This window comes from Nycticebus coucang, chromosome 5, assembly GCF_027406575.1.
Source record: "Nycticebus coucang isolate mNycCou1 chromosome 5, mNycCou1.pri, whole genome shotgun sequence".
Taxonomy (NCBI): Eukaryota; Metazoa; Chordata; class Mammalia; order Primates; family Lorisidae; genus Nycticebus; species Nycticebus coucang.
Window position 1 is genome coordinate 72,348,219 of NC_069784.1, and position 23,316 is coordinate 72,371,534.

A 23,316-nucleotide genomic window follows, 5' to 3' on the forward strand; every position below is an offset into this window, starting at 1 on the left:
TCATTCATTATATTTTTAGAAGTATGAACTTTATAAAATTTTTGTTTAAGATAGATTTAAAATTAAACTGTAACTTTTTTTGAATCTGCATGATTGAGGGTTGGTGTGATTTCATTATAATGTAAAGTTCTTTAAGTAATAATTGATAACTTCACAGTTGTGGCCAGAATTTGGGTGCTTCAGTTTAAACAGTGGAAACACAGTAACTTGTAAAAATGTTCATAGTTTTATTTCACACCATTGGTTCTAATATGGTCCAGGTGTCTTGATTTTTCTAAATACCAGAAAATTGAAGTTGTTAACACCATTGACTGCATATTATCTATTTTCAAAATATTTTATCATCTACTTTTAAACAAATCATGAAATAAATAATGGCATGCTGATTTTTTTCACCAAAATTACTCAAACTATTTGAATTTGTTGCTGTTAACAACAAATTTTGTTGTTTGAGTCACAAGTTCAACACCTTTAGCTTGTTGCCAAAATTTTCCTGAATTTATGACCTGAGAATTCTCATAAATGACAGGAAAGTGTTATCTAAAATCTTATACCTTCATTTAAGCTATTTAAACTTTAAATTGGTTTTTAATAGGGTGAGATTAGGTAAATTATGAAATCATGAAGTATTTTACTTTTTAAGATTTATACCTACTCTGATTTATTGGTGTTTGTATGGGTTTGTTTTAAGCTGTGCTTGAGGAACTTGTTAATAGTGGACGCTTACGAGGCACCGTGGTTGGTGGGAGACAGGATAAAGCGGTGTTTGTCCCTGACATCTACTCCAGGACACAGAGTACTTGGGTGGATTCCTTTTTCAGGCAGAATGGCTACCTAGGTAACTTCTTTCCTTTAACTTTTCTAGTATTAAACACATTCTTCTAAAAGTATTGTACTAACCCTGGAGTCCATGGATATCTTCCTGTTATTGATCAGAAAATTATGATGAGTGTAAAAGTAATCAGTGCAAGTTTCTTTTCTCAGGTCTTGGAACTGACCTTAATTTCATAGTTACTAAACAATTTTAAGGTAGAAAGACCAAAATCTGTTATTGATTATTACCAATCTTCCAGTTATATTCACACAATATTACTAAACTTCAAGTATTTTTTAATTAATAAAAGTATATTTATTATATCTTATATATTTTTTTTTCATTGGGGGTTCATTGAGGGTACACAGAACCATGTTACATTGATTGCTTTTGTTAGATAAGGACCCTCTTATAATTGTGTCCCGCCACCAAAAGGTATACAACACCCCTTGTCCCCCACCCCCTCTCTCCTTTCCTTTCTCAGCTCTCCCCATCCCCCACTCCCCACCGTGTACTAGGACCTTAATTATCCTCATATCAGAATTGAGTACATAGGATTCTTGTAAAAGTAGGTATATTAATTATATGTTATATTTTATGAAGTCCAGTTTTTCAGTTACATCATCTTAAAATATATTGTTTGCTATCAGCTTTATGGTGCTTATTTGTATTAGTTATCCAGTACTTCAGAAACATTGAAGTTTTTCTTATTAATAATTCTGTTACTGAGGTTCTGCTCTCATTTGACAAAGTAGATTTAATTCATTTTATTAAAACACACAGATAGCTTACTTAGTTTGAGCAACTTTATAACCCAAGTCAAACCATATAAAGGATCACTTCTTTAGTAATAATCCTATCAATTATTGCCATTTAAATGATTTAAATATATACTAGGTTACTGGCTTTTGCTGTGTTACTGACTTTCTGTGATGTACTTTTCAGTTTCTTTAACCATAGGTTTGGATTAGAAATTTTTTATTTCTTGTTTTCTTAAGTATTTTTTGGTGTAAGGGTAAGGAAGATAGGAAAATCTGTCCTGGCTATAAATTTTAAGTCTGTATTTTTTACTTTTGTTTTATACACTAATTTTTTTTCTAGTTTAAATTAGATTGGTAAATTACTATGTTCTAAGTTATGTGATGAAACATTTGAAAAATAAATTTCATTCTTTTAATTAACTGTAATCAAAATTAATTTCAGTTTTTGCTTCTTGAACCATTGTCTTCTCCTTTACCTCCATTTCTGACTTTGTTACTCTGTAATCTCCACATTTCCCTTTGCCCTTCAGTTGGAGTGGGAGTAACACTTCCTCTGATATTAAGTAAGAACTTAAACCAGTTTTTTATAAAGATCTTCAGTAATAAAAATTTGGAAAGGTAAGAGAACCAGGGAGGCACCTTTAATGGGATAGACTGGGATACATTTCTTTGCTCTATACCTAAAAAATATTAGAATACAGTTTATTTACTCTCTAATAGATTTTGGTAGAACTTAAGTTTTTCTAAGATTTTAAAAGGTATGAGTGATTAATGATTCTAATCTAATTTTTTGATGTATTTCTAGAATTTGATGCTTTATCTAGACTTGGAATCCCAGATGCTGTAAGCTACATAAAGAAGAGATATAAGACCACACAACTCTTGTTTTTGAAAGCAGCTTGTGTTGGTCAAGGACTTGTAGATCAAGTGGAAGCTTCAGTGGAGGAAGCAATCAGCTCTGGAACATGGGTTGATATTGCCGTATGTTTCTTTAAAGCAGTTACAATTGATATATTGCTAATATGAGACCATTTAAACAATTAGAGTACGTAAAGGTAGTCTAGGTTTCAAAAATTTCAGCAGTCATTTTCACAATAAAAATCTTTATTTTATGCATAAAGTCTTTCTGGCTTTTGAAGTAGAGAGTGACCTTCTGCATGTGGGTAGTCAACATCCAAAATTCTATAAAACTCAAACAAGCAAAGAATATAACACATCAATCAGATATGGAAATTATTGAGACTTCTCACTGTCTTATCCAAGTATTTACAACGGTATTGGCATCAGACATCTGGTAGCATTTGTTTATCCCGTATCCTTTAATCGCCGCTAATGTCCTAACACAGCTGCTTTGGCACTGGTAGTATTTTACTTCAGTGTTCAATGTTGACCTGCCCTTCATGCCAAAAAGCTAAGTAGAGGTAAAAATAAATAAATAAATAAACAAGAGGGCAATCTATCTTTTCTAGTCAGGGCGCATACCCTCTTTATAAAGTAGAAAATTCCCTACTTTGGATATGTAAGTTCCCAAAGATTCCAGATAATGTTTTTAAATTCATTTCCAAATTTTATTAAATGCCTTCTTTATGCACCATTCTACTTGTTGGAGATGTGGTAAGCAGAGAAGTTTCCTGCCCTCAAGAAGGGCACTTTCACTGGGAAGAAATAGTTTAAGAAAATAAGATAATTTCTGATTAGAAAGAGCTAAGATGAAATACATTTGAAGTTAAAGTTATCAGGACACGCTCGTGGATTGTTTGAGGGTTTGTGAGAGAGAACTGACTGTGCCCTATAGTTTTCAGGGTGGTTTTGCAGATTTAAAGGTGCCCCTTAGGCATACAAGTGGGAAAGTATGCAGCAGGATATGTGATTTCAGAGCTCAGAGTGGTAATGAAACAAGAAATAAATTTGGGAAATTATAAGCATAAATGTTCCAAAAGCCATGGACATATTGAGATCACTTAGGGAGAACATATGTATATAACATTGGTTTATCTGTATTGATTTATACTTCATTTTATTTTGTTTGTAATTCTAGCCTCTGCTGCCCAGTTCTTTGTCAGTTGAGGATGCTGCCATATTGCTTCAGCAGGTGATGAGAGCATTCAGCAAACAGACTTCAGCTGTGGTCTTTAGCGACACTGTTGTAGTCAGTGAAAAATTTATAAATGAGTGTACAGAACTTTTCAGTGAACTGATGCATCAGAAAGCTGAAAAGGTATGCCAGATTTCCTTTCATCTCCTGATTTTAGCAGTATTCTTCATGTTAGAATTTTCTGATGTCTTTTGGAAAATGGGGTAAACAGTCTACCCCAAAATGAACACTTTGTATCATATATCATTTTCCTTTAATGTATCATTTTTTTATCACCTCTCCAAGATTTTTTTTTTCTCTTATTCCCATCAGAAGGTATAAATTAGAACTTGAGGAACTTACTTTATAAATTGAAATCACATAAATGAAATCATACACTTCACAGTCAAGTCACCTGAAGTATTGGTCCAATTGTCAAACAGGATGTACACAAACATCCTTTGTATGAATGTGTAATATGAATAAATACATGATCTGTATGAATGCATATTTATTTTTTAGTCAGTACATAATATATTCACTAAATCTAGAGAGCCTCACTAATTTTGCCTACTTGGGGTATGCAAAAAAGATAACTTATTGAGTAAGGAAATTTTGTTATCCCTCATGATTGATGGTTTTCCCAGGAGCAACTGCTATCAAAGTACTTGGGAATGGAGGTCAAACTAGGTTTTCTTTAATGACTGTTCTGTTCATTTTTCTAGTTAGCAGCACCATCTCCTTAATAAAGCCTGCTCTCAAATAATTAAAACAAGCCTGTTTTTCTTAAACTTTTAATAAATACATCAGAGTTTGTTAAATATGTAAATAATTTCTATTTAGCTATACTCCTTTTAAGCTGTTTAATAGCTCTTTGGTACAATTGTTTGCTTTTAGCCTAATTTGATGCTGTAGCCTAATAAGTAATAACAATAATTAGCCTAATAAGTAGCAGAGGTGATTAAAAAATATATACAGATTTGATATCAGTACACCTGAATTTAAACATGTGTACTCTCTGTGTGACTTTGGACAAAAAAATTAATAGTTTCCTTATCTTCAAAGAAAGGATGATGATACTTACTCTGGAAAGGATTAATATAATAAATAATGTATATAAATGTATATAAAACGTCCAATACATGTTAACTACCAGATATTAAATGACTATTATTTTTATTTGTGGTCGTTTGCTAAAGTAAAATTTAACATACTCATCACTTTTCTTCTTTCCTTGAGCTCTTCCTTCTCACAGCAAAAATAAGTTCAAAAAAAGGTGATTCTGCTACTTTAATTATCAAGATTCTAAGCACTTTTCTTCAGAAAATCTAAAAGGAAATACTGTGATAGCATTTTTTTACCGTGAAAATCTATTTTATCATTAGAGATTATAGGACACTTTCCCATGAGAAAGGACCTAGTAGTTCACTGTAGTTAACATAAACCTTTAAAAAGCAAAGATCATCAAGAATAGATCCTGAGGGAAAAATGTTTATATGACTTAGTATGCAACTTATATATGGTATTTGGGGAGTGAGGGGTGGAGGGTCCTTTATCTTTCCAATAACTTTAAGTATCCAGGTGGTATTGCACTTGCAAATCTCAAAAAGGAAGGAAACATGGGGGCATCTATTAAACAATGCTAAAACCAGCCAGGATTACATCTGATGCTATATGCTCAGTTGATAGGGACCAGTTGGATTTCCCATCAGCTAGAGAAAGGCCAAGAATAGCAGGGAAAGAGACTGATTTGGGGCAAGGAAATTCATCCTTTGAATGGCAGCTCTGAGACAAAGCTCCGTAGTTCTTAACAATGAAATCAAACAAGAATAATTAATATATAAGCAATTTTTATTTTATGCTTCCTCAAATGCTATATATTTTTCCTAACAAAAAAGCATATTTTATTTCAGGAAATGAAAAATAATCCTGTGCATTTAATCACTGAAGAAGATCTGAAACAAGTCTCCATGTTAGAAAGCATTAGTACAAGTAAAAAGGACAAAAAAGACGAGCGAAGAAGAAAAGCAACAGGTAACAGATGAGCAAGGAATGTTTAGAGGTGTTTGTGTTTGTTGCAGTGAACTTTGCATTTATTGCATTTATTAGGCTGTTTGGAAGGCCTTTTGTTTGATTGATTCGTCTTTAATTTTAACTGGTAATGTCAAATCTCTTGCTAGTGAGTTAAATTTTAATTATGAAAATGGAAATATTGATTAATTATTCTGTTTTCTTTTGTGAACATTAACTTATGTTTCATGATATTTCATCATCACCCTCCTCTCTTGTTTCCCCCCAGCCCAGTAGCCTTTGTATTAGACTGTCAAACTTGTCAAGGTCGTGTTTACCTTATAGTTTTTGCACAAATTGTTCCCTCTACCTGGAATGTCCTCTCCCAAAGGTCAAGTAACTGGTTCCTTCTTTGCATCACCTTCAAATGCCACTCCCATAGAGAGACTCCTCAGAAGTAAACAAAGTCAGTCTCTATCACCTTATCTTGCAAGTTTTATTACTGTAATGTGTTTTATTGTATAGGATCCTCATCCATCTCATTTATTGTTGTACTCCTAATACATACCTAGAACACTACTTGTGTTACAGTTTAGATAACTGAATGAATTTCCCAATAAATACAACATTTTTCATTAGCAAATAAATACAATTACATTGAACATACATCTAAAAGCTTAATTTTTGCCATGGGAATTTACTTGTATTTCTTTAAGACAGTTTCTTTTCTCTTCCAAAAATTTTATTCTGCAAAACATATCAATGGTATTCTGACACATCTCTCTATTCTTCCAGGAAAACTTTAGTAAATTACTCTAGTAAGTCACAGTAATATTCATGGCCATGCCTATTTTATCATTTTATTTGAAGATGTAATTATTAATTTGACATAATCATCATTCAATTAGTGTCTTATGTTAGCATAACTGGTCCCTTTTAGTTCTTATTGAAAACTAGAGGTCACCTAGTGCTGTGTTCTCAGTGACGCTGCTCTTCATTGAAGTGGCTTCATCATGGTGTGTGGGGTCGTGCCCAGTGAACGTCCTCCCCGTGAGAAACCTGCTGCCAGATATGTGACATATAGTCACTTCAGATTGTGCTTTTGAAAATAATATTTTTCCATCATAAAAGCAAGAGAAAAAGAAATTATTAGAAGCTTTAATTCTAGGATATGGTGAAATCTAAGGGAAATCTACTTAGAAGTTATAGAAAGATCTTTATATAAATCACTTTGTTTTATTAGAAAAAAATTAATCTTTTATAAAGAAATATATTTGCAGTATTTCTCAGTGTTCAAAACCCATTATATTTATTGCATTTTATAGAGCAAATATTTTAAATATCTCAATATTTTTATTTTATTTATAGTTTGTTTCATAATTTCTTTTTAGTCTCTGTTTAGCCAATTGATAATGACATTTTTCTACCTACCCAATTTAATATTCATTATCAACATTCATTGAGCACCTCTTAAATTTCAAGCCTTGCTCTAACACCAGACATACAAACATTATTGAGACCGCTCTCAAGATGTCTGTAATCTGGGTGATGGTGAGTCAGGATATCTCCTCTAAACATGGATGTAATCTCTCAACCAGGAAGGCAAAACTAGAGATCAAAGTGTAATTGAATTTATGAAGTATTCTATTAGAGGGTTAAGGATGAGGCTCTGGTAACAGAGATGCATCAATAGGGCAAATATCTTTTTTTTTTTGCAGTTTTTGGCCGGGTCGGGGTTTGAACCCACCACCTCCGGCTTATGGGGCCGCACTCTATTCCTTTGAGCCACAGGCGCCGCCCAAGGCAAATATCTTTTAAGAAAGGTAGAAGAGAAAGTGAAGGAATGGGTTTAGCTATGAAAAGATTCAGAATTACAGGAAAGTGACATGAGAGTAAAAGGAAGAGACTACATTTTGAGCAGATAACCCAACTAAAGAGTTCGCTTAAATTCAAGACATTTCCTATGTTTTTGTTTATCGATTTTTTATTGATTGGATTTACTAGGTTTTGTTTTAATAAGGAAACTCCAAGTTCAAAAAGAGTCTAAAAACTTCTTCATAGGGCTGGGTGCAGTGATTCATACCTATAATCCTAGCATTCTGGGAGGCTTAAGCAGATGGATTGCCTGAATTCATGGGTTAGAGACCAACTTGAGCAAGAGTGAGATCCTGTCTCTAAAAATAGCGGGGCATTGTGGCAGGTGCCTATAGCCCTACCTCCTCAGGAGGCTGAGGCAAGAGAATCGCTGGAGCCTAGAGTTTGAGGTTGCTGTGAGCTGTGATGCCACATCACTCTACTGAGGGTGACAAGTGAGACTGTCTCAAAAAAAAAAAAAAAACGGGTGGCGCCTGTGGCTCAAAGGAGTAGGGCGCTGGCCCCATGTGCCGGAAGTGGTGGGTTCAAACCCAGCCCCAGCCAAAACTGCAAAAAAAAAAAAAAGAAAAGAGAGAGGAGTAACTATTCCATTGTAAAATTTCATATTGTAACAGTAATTCACGGCTACTTTAAAAATAATATTTTATTGATTTGGAAAATCATAATGTATTTAAGTGAAAAAAAGGATACAGAAGTATGAGGGAGTTGAGGACACACTACACCAAAATATGTCACCTTGACCTTGAGAATGCCACGGTAGCAGGAAGGTCACTCTCACCTACACCATCACACTCTACAAAGAACAACAAAGTGAGACTCTGTCTCCAAAAAATAAAAAAAAAAAAACGCTTTTTGATTTTGCCTGTTTCTGCTGTAAAGTTAAATATGACAATAGTGCCATCATTTTCTGAAGGTAGTGATTTAGTGAGATAATACTAATGTCTTTTTCCCACCAGAGGGCAGTGGAAGCGTGAGAGGAGGAGGTGGGGGCAATGCCAGAGAATACAAAGTCAAAAAAGTCAAGAAGAAAGGAAGAAAAGATGATGACAGTGATGATGAGGCTCAGTCGTCTCATGCTGGTATGTGGCTCTATTTTGCTTTTCCTTTGTGTGTGCATGATTTTTTAAAACATTTTCTTAAGATGTATCTCATTAGGCACCTATGTTTATATAGAAAGTCCTTGAAGCTTCTGGAATGGAATAACTGAGATCCTAAAAAGAACATACAAGGTTGTATATTTTTTAAAGGAACAATTAAATAAAAGGCCAATACTTTAAAAAAAAAAAAAGGAAATCCTTGTTTTGCATAAATTTAAATTACCACAGTTGAGTTAAATGATGTCAGTCTATCACCAACACAGTTTAATTATTAGTTACCAAGATATCTTGTATATTAACTGAATAATTATATAAAGTACAGACTTTACTGCCAGTTCTTCAGTCTCCACATGAGCATGTAAGTAACAGATGTGTCTCATGACCCAGGACAGCCATGTCACTTACCTTCTCGTTTGCCAGTGATTGATCACTGTGCATCTGTTATTCTTTGAGCACAAATAACGACGCAGATAGCTGTGTTGCCTCATTGTCTCCTACTAGTAAACCCAGGGTTATTTTACAAAAATGGATAGTTGAAAGGGAAATTCACCCACAAAAATAAAAGTACAGCAAAGAATTACAATCAAACATAAATGGAGTTGCAGAAGGAATGGCTGACTGGGACTGTTGATGCTGCCATTGTTGAAGAGCCTCTAGCTACACAGCCAGAGGGGCTCAGTAAAGGCGCTGAGGAAAGTAGCTGTGACAGAAAGGATGAAAACGTCTTAGAGGGTGTGAAGTTGGCAAAAAAATTCATGTTAAAGGGACTCTTGGAGATACCCAAGATATTGAAAAGGAAAAGAAGAAAATGTTGGAAGTTGATCCAGAAGTAGAAAAGGCTGTGACAATTTGTAAGGCGTAGAAAAGATGCTGTTCCACACTGCAAAATACACCATGAGAAGAAAGCAAGCACTGTGCGAACTATTCTTGTAGGGTTTTGTACAAAGAATTAAAACACTCCTATTCTTCATGTTTCCAATATATTGAATTACAGTGTACTCAATTATAAAAATTTTTTCCTTTCCCTATGCAATGTTTTCACACAAGTTTTTAAAAGGCCACAGAACAGTATGGTTTGTCCTATTGGTTACTAAGCATCTGCAGGGCTTCAGCTGCATGATCAATTTCATGGTGTTCCACTGTCATGCAAAGCAAACACTAGGACATTCATGAAAAGTAGACTTCTGCAAATTTAAGTAGGAAACATGAATTTTATACATGTTTAATTTTTACAATAATAACTTCAATTATTCATATGTAAAGGGGACAATTTATTATATACATCTTTCTTCTCCTAAATTTGTTAGTACTTGGCAAGGTTAAGTCTGTGAGACATCTTATTTTGTTTTTCTAAATAAAATTATGATTTTTTAATTTTTCTGTTTAAAAAAATTAAGTATTGAAACCATGACATTGCCTTCCTCATCTCCAGTAAAAAGAAAACAAAACAAAACAAACTTCAAATAATAATTAGATTCACATTTCCCTCTTTCACAGAGTCCCTTCCATGTTGGCTACAGCAGAAAAAGGCAGCTAACAAGCCATAGCTATAATGTGCTACTTGCTGTTTGTAGGCACAGTTGCTTAATCTCTGTATTCTAAGACAGGTAGAATAGCTGCTGTTCTTAATGTGTGTAAAACAGAGTTAATTAAAGGGAAAGTACCTTTGTGGAAGCTACTAGCTCTGCTCTTATTTTAAATATTATTAAGACTATCCAATGTGGATTTTAATTTTTCACTGGTAAATGAATTTCCCAGTTTCCCAGATGTACTAGAAATGGGAAGTAAAGAGGCATTTAAGGAAAATACTTAAATAATTGTTAAATGAAGCATGTGATCTTCCTTTTGTGCATAGATTATTATTGAGGAACTATGGAAGTAAAACCATTATACCTCAAAAATGTAATTTTGGTGCTTTTGAAAAGGGATTGTGTTTTAATCTCCAAAGTGGAGATGAAATTAGGTTCTCAGCTAAATTGTAGGACCATACTCAGTATGAAAGAGAGAATATAATTTAATAACTTGTGAAATGCATGCAGGAAGCAAACAGGGAAATCATAGACCACTCAGGGTGAACATCAGGGACGGACAGCAGCTCTCGGAGAAGGTAATACTTTCTGTCTGCTCTAAAGCCATGATCTCAACTCCTTAGATCTTCATTCATAGTGAAAATTGATTTTTTGAGCTATTTTATTTTTATTTCTAAAGTTTTTTTTGCTTGTAGAATCGATAACCTAATTTAGCTAGAAATAATCACTTTTATACCTTTATAATTTCAAATGGAAATATTGTTAGCTTTCTTTGTCTGCAACCCATACTTTTCTAAGTAAGAGAGTAGGCATGGCATTTCCACAGATAACAATTATTTTCATTACAGTAGCTGCATACAAATTTGCCTTATAGAGTTATTTTTGCGAGAGCAAATATAAATTAAGGGTGTGAAATTATGAGAGTGTTTTTTTTTAATCTATGCTGTTCCAAAAAGATAAATTTTAGCTTAAACAAGTCTACCGAATTGTGCTTCTTGTGATTACCAAAGACTTTCCAAATACCTTAAGTAAATTATAATGATGATTTAGTTTTTAATAAATACTTATTTTTATAAAGAAGGAAACACTGTCCAGTAACCATTGTTTAACAAACAAATTATCCTTCCCTGAATGATCTTTTTCAGTCTACTTTATTATTTTGACTTCTAACTATTTGCATCATCCAGGTTTGATGAGGAGGGAATCATCTTTATTACTTTTTGATTAACTTATAGAAAATAGTTATGAATTAACTTAGAAAATGATCATTAAAATAAATTTCACTATACATCCCAATTTTAAAGTTGTTTTCATTAGGTATTGTTATTTGACATTAATATTTTTACTAATACAAAAATTAATAGCAGAGTCTCAGTGGTAGGTGGTAAATGAATTGCTGTCTAATATTAAGCATGTTAATGAAACTTACTTGCTATTTAATTTTTTAAAATTGCTTTTTCCCATCTCTTTCCTCTATAATAGTGAAGAAGAAGCCAGAGATCACTTTCATGTTCCAGGATGAGATTGAAGATTTTTTAAGAAAACATATACAAGATGCCCCTGAGGAGTTTATTTCTGAACTTGCTGAATACTTAATAAAGCAAGTATAAGACATATTTTTTGCTTTATGATAGAAATTCAGTGAATTATTAAAGTTTTTACCAATATCATAAAAAACATTTGAAGGTCTTTTCAAAGTTTAGATTTAATTTAACCAACAAAGGTTGGCGCCTGTGTCTCAAAGGAGTAGGGCGCCGGCCCCATATACCAGAGGCAGCAGGTTCAAACCCAGCCCTGGCCAAAAAATAAATAAATAAATATAATAATAATAATAATTATAATTTAGCCACCAAATTCTAGATTTTATTCACCTATAGGGGCAGTTTAATTCAACATATATCTGTTAAGCACGTTGAACACAGTGGTATGGGAAATAAAAGGTGACAGCCTGAAAGTGTCCTCAATTACTGATCTTCCATTCTTAACTCTGAGTTGGGGAGAAAAATGTTTAATCCCTGGCTGTTTCCTTTCATTGTGTGACAATTAACTCCAAAAGGAAGAATGTTCATTTTCTATTTTGATTTGACAGAAAGTAAACCATATTTACTTTCAAGGAAAAAATATACTAACAAACTAACCTCAAAATGAATAAATTTAGACACTACTACCTTGTGAATGAGCCAGGTTCAATTTTTTTTTTCTTTTTCTTTTTGTCTGCTTAAGACCAGCCTGGGCAATAAGAGAGACCCTGGCTGGTCTCAAGCATTCCTCCCATGTCTGCTGGGATTATTGTCATGAGTCTTGCCTCCCAGCCAATCTAGGCGGCATTTATTTTTATACAAAAATAAAAGAAGTTGTATGTAACTTGACCATTACTAAGTAACCTAGCCATCCCTCAAGTTAGTACCAGTATGTAAGCTTGCATAAATATAATCCAGGAGTTTATTTTAGAAGTATATCTTTTGTAGTGAGAACTTTTTAAAATGTAAATATTTTGATTCATAAATATATTATAGAACCATATTTTTTCACATGTAAAAAAATGGTTATTCATTTATCATTGCTTTTTTAAATAATGTATTTAATTGAGCATAAAAAGGGTGTTGTTGTTTTTTAATGTTTTACCTTTTAGTACTTGAGAAATTGAGAATGTGTTATATTATAATTCCTGAGAATGGAGAACAGGCTTATATTCCACTGTTCTCCAAATTAATTTTACAAAGCTTTTTAGAATTGTGTGATTTTGTTACTATTCTTGTTGTCTATAGTGCAATAACTTTGACTACTTTAAAATTTAGAAAAATAATTCATTTAAATTATAATTCTTGAGACTGGGGGACAAATTCTTTGTGAACTAGTCTCCAAATCAATTTAGTTTGAAAAATAGAGATCTTTTTTAGCCTGATGTCCATAGAAGCAGAATTTCTAATCTGCGTAAATCCTAGTACATTTTAATAATCTAATGTATTTATCTTGTGCACAGACCTCTTAATAAAACTTACTTGGAGGTGGTCCGCTCAGTATTCATGTCTTCAACTTCTGCTTCTGGAACTGAGAGAAAACGCACAATCAAGGACTTGCAAGAAGAGGTTTCAAATCTATACAATAATATTAGATTATTTGAAAAAGGGATGAAATTTTTTGCAGGTATACCTATTACTGTCTTTCTAATGATTCTCTTAAGTTGGGAGAGAAACCGTTTATAATAAGTACCTTTGTTTTCCAGATGATACCCAGGCTGCTCTTATCAAGCACTTGCTGAAGACAGTGTGTACTGACATCACTAACCTCATTTTCAACTTCTTAGCTTCGGATTTAATGATGGCAGTAGACGACCCTGCAGCCATTTCAAGTGAAGTATGTCAGTGATTTGCTTGCCACTCTTAAAGGATTTTGTTTTGAATCTGAGCCCATTTTATTTATTTTCCTTCATTTGAAATAGTTTAAAAGGAAAATAAAATACAATAAATTAAGAGATTTTAGGAAAAATATAAAAAAAATTTTATTCAAGTTTATTACAATGTATAGACAATTGCTAGTTGGATTGGTAATAAAACCAGTCTATTAATAGTAACAATGCTTAATTACTTTAGAATAAACAGTTTTTTTCCTAATCATTATTAATATCACGTCCTCCTTTTTTCTAATGACTTTCAAGTCCCTTAACATTCTGGCCAGTTTTCATAACGTAACAGTTATTTCCATTTAATGACATCATCTCATTTCAATATTTAGAGTAATTTCAGTTCAATTTTTTAAAATTTTAATAATCTCAAACTAAATTCAAATGCTCATTTTCTCCCTTCTTGACATATATAGAGCAAATGGCTCCCAGTTGCCTAGAGGAGGAAAGGTGTGGTCTGTCCCTAAGGTGATGACAATGACAAGGACTCCTTTCCTTCCCCCTCCTTCCCTCCTGTTTTTTCTCATCCTTCTAGTCCACTTAAGATTAAAGATTTAGGAAAAATGAGGGAGGCAAAAGAGTCTTCATGTGACCAGCTATATATCACTACTTTGATTAGGCCAAACCAAATCAGTCTGATTTGGCCTCTGGTAATGGTGGTTGTTGCCACATAGGCAGCATAGATTGTTTTCTTGGAATGTTGTTTAGTTTCATGTGACTTCCCATTTTAAGGAAAAAAATCCCAAACAGAGGTATAGTTAGCTCTCCCTTCTACCCCAGCAAGATTCTGGCCCTCTAGTACCCATCCTCTATTGAGAGAAGACAGGAGGTCTTGTTCCAAGCCCTTCAAGGGCCGCAGAGAGGCAATAAATACACAGACCCTGTCTTCCAGACAGGCTGTGCCCTTCAGAACCTACTGTCTAGCCTTTTCAGCGAGGCTCCTCCCTAAATTAACACTAGAAGAAATTAAAAGACTTTGCAGAAGAATGCCACCAACCTTCACTGGACACGTGTATGTGGAGAAGGGTGTTTGAGAAGGTTCCTCAGGGCAAACAGCATAACCAGCATCCAGCCATGGAACAGGTCTCAGCCCCTCTTGTACAGGCACCCTGATCTTTGTGAGTGGGGCCTTCACAGCTGGCACTGGGGAGGGGGAACTCTTTCTACACCAGAGGAAAAGAGAGGGTGACTCTTGCCCTAATAATCTACTTCCAGCAGAGTCTCTCTTTGCACTCTTCCTCTTACGTTGCTGGAGCAGGTGGGAAGAGTAAGGCTGAATCTTTCTAGCCTCTTAGGCTGACTGGCTACTGACTGCCTCTCTGATTTTAGAATGTTTTTAGCACATTTTTATCCCGAATTTGAAGATCTAAAATTCACTCAGCAATTTGTTACAGTAATAAATGTACTTTTTTTTCTCCTCACTCGATCCACTGCTTGTCAAAAGCACAATGCTGGAAGAATTTTTATTTTCCCCTACAGGTAAGAAAAAAAATTTTAAGTAAACTGTCAGAAGAAACCAAAGTGTCTCTCACAAAACTCCATAACTCTCTGAATGAAAAAGTAAGTAAAGTTTGATTCTATTTATAGATATCAGGGCTAGAAGTTGTTGTTACAAAGACCTTTGGGTAGATTTTCATCAGAATGACTATCCAAAACAGTATTTTGCACTCAGCCACCTCTTTAAGGGGTGAGGAGGGAACCACGCTGGGGGATTTTACCCTTTTTAGTCCTAAAGCACAATTTCTAATATAATGACAGAGACCTCTTTAAAAATTGTTTTGTGTATGAATTACAAAACAGTATTAAATGGCTATATTTCTTCAGACATCTGCATATAAAAATAAATTACACTATTAAATACCTTTCAGAGCATAGAAGATTTTCTTTCTTGTTTGGATTCTGCAGCAGAAGCTTGTGATATTATGGTCAAAAAGGGAGACAAAAAAAGAGAAAGGTAACATTAAATTAGTCTATATTATTAATATTCTTAAATACGGGACTTTCCATATGTGAAATTTGAATTTGACTCTATGACCCCTGCACAGAGAACTGTATCCACATGGCTGTAGATCTTCAGGCATACCACACTCTTAGTACACTTAGATATTCCTCTCTGACCCTCCAGTTAAGGTAGCAGAGTTTCTTATCCCGTAGTTAAATCCAAATGCTTTCTGTTAGCTTTGGGATCCTCCTTGCAGGAAACCTCATCTAAGTCAGTGTACTTTCATTTGATCTCCAGCAAGTCAAAGCAAAAAGCATACTGTGAGTATCCCTACTGGATAGCTTTTTCTTTAGTTTTCTAGCATACTAGTCTATCCATGTCATTTAGTGTTGTGTGTGTGTGTGTCCCATATTTAAAAGTTACCTTGAAATGTTGACAGGATTAGGTGATTTAAAGTAGAGAAGCAAAAAATGAATACAGAGGAGTGGATTGAAATTTCAATGCATTGTTTGATATAATGCATTTGTGTGCTTTTATTTTTCTTTAGGCAGATACTGTTTCAACATCGACAAGCACTGGCTGAACAGCTGAAAGTCACGGAAGACCCTGCTCTCATTTTGCACCTCACCTCAGTGCTGTTGTTTCAGTTCTCAACCCACACCATGCTCCATGCACCTGGAAGATGTGTCCCACAGATCATTGCTTTTCTTAATAATAAAATTCCAGAGGTATTATATTTTGAATGTACTGGAAACTTTTCAAGATTTAGATTCTGAATACTTTTGAGTGGATAGATACGAATTATTGTCAGTACGCAGGTACAAAACATTTAACATCATCTGCCTGCTTCTAAGACTATGAACTGAATCAAGGGATTGATTTTAAAAATTCAGCATAGCTCAAGAATCTTTCAGGTTCCTTTGAGATCCATAGTAAAGAATATTTTTGAACTTGGAAAAAAGCTTTGAGAAGAATGTCAGATCTGCCATTTAACTTCTCTGGGTTTAACTTACACTTCAAGAGCCAGCTCAAAAGTTTTGTCCTGCATAGCTTCTCTTGTCCTGCTCAATTAAAAGTAATTTGCCTTCTTTGAACTTTCCTATCATTTTGACTATGTATACAGATGGTGCCCTAAAAATGTATACACATTTTAAAAAAGGAAAAAACTGTATTGAAATTGTAATTCTCAGTATATACTATTAACGTGTGTTATCTTGTATCCTGTAACTGCAGAAGGCAAACTGTACTTGAATACAGTTTTTCGTTTCTCAAAATGTGTATACATTTTTTTGGCACTCTGTATGTATACACATATGTGTGTGTATCATATTCAAGTATATAGTGAATATATTGTACATATGTGTTTCTATATACGTGTGTGTATATATCACATATGTAGGTGATAGAATCTAGCAAAACCAGCTTATGGTAAAGTGATCTGCATTCATATTTTATCTCTCCTAAACTATAAACTCCTTGAGAGCAGGGACCCTGCTCGATTTGGCTTTCTACTTACTTGCCTGGCATTTTGTAAAGATAAGAACCTCAGTATGTATTGGTTGAACACATTCTACTTGATCTGTCCCATAGAAAATCGAATTGTGTTGTTAACTTTTCCTCTTTCCTTTTTCACAGGATCAGCATTGTCTTTTGGTGAAGTACCAAGGTTTGGTTGTAAAGCAATTAGTCAGTCAAAATAAGAAGACTGGGCAGGGAGGTGATGCTTTGAGTGATGAATTAGACAAAGAACAAGAAAATATCATCAGTACTACTCGTAAAGAGCTTCAGGAACTTTCTTCATCCATTAAGGACCTTGTTCTCAAATCCAGGAAATCATCTGTGACTGAAGAATAATGATCTTGATTTACATTTGTCATACAGTGAACACTTTCCCCAGAATTAAAGGTGAGTGGTTACAAAAAATAATCATTTCACAATTCCCTACTCCCTGCTAATACCCTTTCCCACACACACGATTCAGTTAAAATGATAGCATTGTATTAAATGCAAACTTTATAAAGATGTGAGTTTTATAAATTGGTTTCTTCATGGAAGTTTTCTTTTTCACATTATTGTCACATAAATTCCATGTGAAAATTTTCACATATAATTATTTTCACATAATTCTGAAAATTACACATTTAAGGTTTATATTCTTTCCAAATGCTGGATGAAAAATAAATTTTCTGATACCTTCCATCTCTAGGAAAAGACTCATTGGTTTTGCTATTAGATTTCAAATGACATTATTATATTTATACACATTTAGACAAAAATCTAAAATGTTATGTTTTAAAAATTAAAATACCCTTTGTTGTCAGAAATTAAAATAAGTCATGTATTTTATTTTAAAATTAGTGAGAATGCATCCAAATTGAAATTTCAAAATATCACTAGGTCCTTGCTCTTATTTCTGGCAGAATAAACTTTTATGTGATTGGGGCCACAGGAATGCCTTGGTAGGGGCACAAGAAGCCTATAGGAGTCCATGCAATTGCTGTGCTCTCTTCTAAAACAAGCTAACAAGTGTGCGAGCAAACGTACCATTTATTGCCAGTAGGTATAACTCACATTTAACATTGGAATAAAAATTTTACAGATTTTCCTTTGATCCAGTTTGTATTTCTACATTATATTTTTTAATGTCAGTAGTTGCTCTGTCGTCTAACACTGTAAATACGAGTGTGACAAATAGTTCACCTTTTCCAGTAGGAGGTTCTATAAGTGCTTTATGTCATTGGAATCTTTTTTCTATAAATAGAAACCCTTATAAGAAATAGGTATTTTTGTTTTCTAAAGATTGTTAGTTAGAAACAACTAAAGCAGTTCCTTGGGGTAATCATTTCAACCAAATGATTTCAAACAAAAATTTATTAATTATCAAAAAGGAATTAAATTATTTTGAATATAATAGTAATTGAAATCTCAAATATTTAAAAAATACTATTTTATATAATTCCTTATATGGCATTTAAAATTTTATATTTCAAAATATTTGAATACAAAGATAGTCTACCTCTATTCCATTAATACTCCAAAGTATTAATCCTAAGTGAAGATAATATAATTGCTGACTATGCATTATTCTTAAAGTTGATGGAACTAGAACATTTAATTTAAAAACATTTTCCCTAGCCAGGCATTGTGGCGGGTGCCTGTAGTCCCAGCTACTCGGGAGGCTGAGGCAAGAGAATCGCTTAAGCCCAGGAGTTGGAGGTTGCTGTGAGCTGTGTGAGGCCACGGCACTCTACCGAGGGCCAGAAAGTGAAACTCTGTCTCTACAAAAAAAAAAAAAAAAACATTTTCCCATGGATAATTTTTTATTATATATTTTATATATATATTATATATATATATGAGCAAAGGAAGAAAGGGGCAAATCCTCTGTCATCACAAACCCGGTTTACTTTTATTTATTCAGCTTCTAAAATTTTGAACACCCAATCTATTTTTTATCTAACCTTTCTTCAAGAACCTTATCACTTACGTTTCAGCAGATACCAAAGTAATCCATGTTCAAACTAGATCATAGAAAATAAATATAAGAGATGATGAAGCTAATAAAAAGAAACCATTGTCTTGGTTTGCATTGTTTTTTCATTTACCAAAAACAATTCTGATTTTTCCACAGTAAATAGGATTTTTATTGCTTTTGTTCATAAAATTACATAGCTGATTCTGTATGTAAAGGTCTAATTTCATTAATAAAATAAAAAATGTTTATTGTAACCTTAATTGGTGGGGTTAAAAATGTTTAAAATAAAGTTGCCTGTTGTTCTATTAAATTATATGGTACTTCGAAGCTTCCATTATTTTAACTAATGCTATCAAAATTTTATGTGTATATTATATGTAATATATTTGTATTGGAATTCTTATTCTGAACATTACTAAAGTATTTTTTTTTTTTACACAAAAATAGTTCTCAAAGTCTTTCATTCCTATCTTAGTAATTTCTCAAATTAGCTGGATTTCAGCAAGTGTGTAGCTGCATGTCTGTGTCTGTTAACTCAACTGTCACAGTAGAGATCCTGGAAAATGTTGGGGTTCACGTGCAGGTGTTCAACCTCCCGACCCTTATATTTTTAAAGAGTCAAAAGAAACACTTCTAGCCATCAGAGACTGTGGAAAGTGGCGTATAGTCTCAAAATCATAATATATTTTAAGAAAAGACCTTATGCTAAGAACAGTAAATGAAGCAGTTGCTTAAGGTGAAATAAAACCATCTTGAACTCTTTAGAGAATGTGTTTTAGACCAACAAGCACAAAGGATGAGGTCAAGGTGCAGCAGTGATCTGGACCATATCGCAGGCTGTAGACTGAGAAGGAGCAGTTCATTCCCTCCTCAGGAATGCCTCTTGACCTAGCGCCAGATGGGTTTTTTCTGTCAAGTCCTTCACTTGTGGGAGTTTGGGGATGGAAGGGATGCTTTCTTTCACTAAGAACAATGAAGCCTTTACCTCAGTGCACGTGGGAGATAAGGTAAGCACAGAAAATTCCTCCAGGGTGTCTGTTTTCCACATGGATCTGAGAGCACCACTGAGGTGACATGAAAATGACCTGCTGATGCACAGTGTTAACCTCAAGGACCACTCTGCAAACAAGAATAAACAGATGCGAGGGGAGACTTCTTCCAAACCACTTAAAAAAGAAAAGCCCTGATTTTCAGGCTTTTAGAAAAAAGTTACTCTATATTACAAAAACAACCACAGTATTTTACTGTGTATAATGTGCACTTTTTGTCCAAATCTTTGAGGGACAAATAAGGATGCATATGATACTGGGTAGTAGGGCTCAGGAGAGGGGATCCCAGCCCGCCTCCCAGGCTCCTGTGCCCTCACTCCTAGGCCCGCCAAGCACATGGAGTTCCAGTCCGGGGGGATCCAGAATCTGCTGATAGCTGGCTGGAATGGCCTTCACCAAGGGCCTCAATCAGAAGAGAGGTCCAGCTGGGATGCAGCTCTTCAGTGTGAGGGCCAAGGCCCAGCTGCACAGAGGAGCCCAGGAGCCCCACACAGGCCCCAGGGAACCTCCTGGCTGCCTGCAAGCCAGTGGCCACAGAAACTCCTACCCCCAGCCACATGTGTGGCCATTTCAGCTAGTGCTCCCCAATGTGGCAGGAAGGGAATGGCTCCTGGCAGAGAGGGAAGAGGCAGCCTTCACGGAGTGGGCAGCCGTGGGAAGGCAGTGCCATCCACACATTTGCCAGGAGGGCCGTTAGCCCTCCCCAGACATGTCTTTCCCAGCCAAGAGCTGGTCACTTCTCAAGGGGCATTTTCCTGAAAGCTTGGGCCAAAAACATGGGTGTGCATTATACATGAGAGCACATTTTACATGGCAGAACATGGGACTTTAAACATGTATTAAACGTTTGTAGGTTCCCGGTGTTGCGTTGTTTTACCACACTTGGCCCAATTGCTCTCTCGGTCTCCTAAGTGATTAGTAGTGAGACAACCTGGGTGTTTGTTCTGAGGAGCAAGAAAGACAGCATTACATTGACAGTGTGATGGAAGAAAGGGAGGACATGGTGAATTTACAGCCTTTGCCCGATTTCTTGCATCTTGTATGACAGTACGAGGAATGCAAATGCAAATTTTTGATCATATGCCTTACTTTCAAGGACATGGCAAAAATCAATAATTATAATTCAATATAGTGTTTTGATAGAAGCAAATGGGGTGCTACGAGCGAAGACATGCAGTTAAGACCATCTTGCATAGTGGGGAGGTTAGACAAAACCCCCTAACTGAGTCCTAAAAGAAAAAGTAAGATTAGTGTTGGTGGAAATGGGAGACAGGAAGGCGGGCGCAAGGAAAGGAGGTGCAGAAGTATGAGTTAGTACGACACGGTAAGACATTTGGGGAGCCGTAAACTATGCAAATACGAAAAGTCATCTGGGGAAGTAGTACACGTATAAATGAGACGGACCAGAGGCGACTGTGACATCCTTATGTGCTCAGCTAAAAACTTTAACCACTATGCTGAAAACACAAAGAGCCTTTAAAAAAGTAAATTAACCAGGGAAATAAAGTAATTAGATCTATCTTTCAAAAAGATCACTTTTATTCTAGAAAGCCAATGCTCTTCAGGTGGCTAATTAAGATTTTTATGATCTTAATGAAGAGCCTTTGGAATTGCGGAAAGTTGAGGAGGGAGAAGGAAGCTCAGAAGTTGACTCCATGAACATAAATTTCCTTCCCAGGAAGCAGAGGTGTGAGAAAGAGGGTGGTGCCCGTAACCAGATGGGGACTTGGGGGTTCTCACATCTCTAAGGGGCTGCTTTTCACCTAGGAAGGGAAGAAAACACACACAGGTGATGGCTTTTTACCAGTGGCGTCATGAGGCTCAAAATCTATTACTCATGAAATGTACTTGTGTTGTTTCACTGAATTGAAATTTGTTTCTGCTAATCACCATGCTCACCTTTCTGTAACGTCTTCATCATCCAAATCAGATGACTCGAGAAAAGGGCAGAGATAATTGACTCCGCATTTCTCTATCTCAAGTTCTTTGATGTGTATACCTGAATTTGACCTTAGAAAACATTAACATATCATGGCTTCAGCACTTAGAACAAGGCCTGGTTAAGTTTCATCTGGGGAAAAAAAATGGATTTCAGGCAAAATATTTCTACTCTCATCCTACCTTACAAACAGAAGAAATGGCCTCAAATGGAGATTCTAGGAGAAAGGGTCACTTGCTTTATGAATCAGTATGACTCACTGCAAATCTCAACAAACATTACTTTAGATTTAACTTTTAATATCTCTAGCTACTTTTCATGTTTTTAAATTCAACCCCCTACCCCACCATGAGTCTGTGCTTAAATGAAGTCATACAGCCATGGATGTGACATAACAATTGTTGCCAGCTCATAAAGAAGTAGCAGAAGCAGGAAAGGCTGAGTCCACACTGGAGGTGCAGAAAGCAGGGAACTACCTTGAGTCATACTACTCAATTTCAAGGCTCAAAGTTTCCAAATTTCCCAAGAAGGCAGTGATAGAGGCCACAGCTCAATCTCTCAAGCTACCAAGAACTCTGCAGGTGAGAAAATGGGGCCTATCTCTATCCAGATAAATGAACAAAAAAAAAAAAAAAAAGCTCATAATTCAGCCATTTCTAACCAACCTCAAAGAAACATTCCAACAGCCACCAGCAAACAAAACCAAAACAGATTAATCATGGAAACAGAAAACACATCATCCTTCTAGCAAATTGTTGTTATAAATATTCCCTTCATTTAGCCGAGTCAGTGGAAATATCTCAAGTGTGTATGTCTGTATGAATGCTGTGTATTTTAAACTTTTTGGAGCTTACCCAGATATTTCAAATACTAATCCTGGTAGAATTTCCCTTTAAGGATGTCCTGCAGAGAATTTGTTACTTGTAATTTTAAGTAAAAATTGAAAAGGACTGCTTTCTCAGCCCAGTAGGAGTCAGCTATGGGCTAGTCACGAGACTCGGAGGAAACACAGGGGCCCTCCTAGTTTCTCCTACAAAGTTGAAAAAGCTGCAGTTGGGAGGAACCCTCAGATAGCCCTGGCGGCCCATTCTGTTCCTTTGCAGTTGTGCTAGAGGAAAGATAACCATCACATGTTCTTTCAAACCGTTTAAATCACAGGAAGAAGCCGCATCAAGAAAACGTGAGTTCTCTCCCCTTAATGTTTCCTTTCTGTGCGTTTATATGCTATTTTGCCTTCTCTAAGTTTTTCTTTTTTAAAGGACAAGAGTTTCTACAAACTTTCCAGTAAGTGCTTAAGAGAAAACTTGCTTGGCAAAACACACACCTGGAAGATTCTTGGCCATCTGAG

The 23,316-nt window shown here is 35.1% G+C and overlaps 2 protein-coding genes across 3 annotated transcripts in view; both read left to right on the forward strand.

Moving 5' to 3' along the window:
- Window positions 1–19,290, forward strand: part of UFL1 (UFM1 specific ligase 1) — a 34,368-nt gene extending 15,078 nt beyond the window's left edge. Inside the window, exons 8-20 of one of the 2 annotated variants that reach the window (XR_008380224.1) lie at window positions 692–838; window positions 2,381–2,556; window positions 3,614–3,793; window positions 5,563–5,683; window positions 8,491–8,613; window positions 11,643–11,760; window positions 13,144–13,307; window positions 13,387–13,517; window positions 15,043–15,123; window positions 15,432–15,517; window positions 16,053–16,233; window positions 17,141–17,410; window positions 17,926–19,290. Coding sequence is in view for 1 of the 2 variants with exons in the window: in XM_053592135.1 (XP_053448110.1) it covers window positions 692–838; window positions 2,381–2,556; window positions 3,614–3,793; window positions 5,563–5,683; window positions 8,491–8,613; window positions 11,643–11,760; window positions 13,144–13,307; window positions 13,387–13,517; window positions 15,043–15,123; window positions 15,432–15,517; window positions 16,053–16,233; window positions 17,141–17,359 (1,727 nt within the window). In the remaining variant the exon portion in view is untranslated. Of the gene's footprint in view, window positions 1–691; window positions 839–2,380; window positions 2,557–3,613; window positions 3,794–5,562; window positions 5,684–8,490; window positions 8,614–11,642; window positions 11,761–13,143; window positions 13,308–13,386; window positions 13,518–15,042; window positions 15,124–15,431; window positions 15,518–16,052; window positions 16,234–17,140 lie in introns of both variants that reach the window. The other variant, XM_053592135.1, reaches the window with a different exon arrangement.
- Window positions 19,291–22,951: 3,661 nt separating this feature from the next.
- Window positions 22,952–23,316, forward strand: part of FHL5 (four and a half LIM domains 5) — a 41,299-nt gene continuing 40,934 nt past the window's right edge. Inside the window, exon 1 of the mRNA XM_053592689.1 lies at window positions 22,952–23,148. The gene's annotated coding sequence lies outside the window, so the exon portion shown is untranslated. The remainder of the gene's footprint in view (window positions 23,149–23,316) is intronic.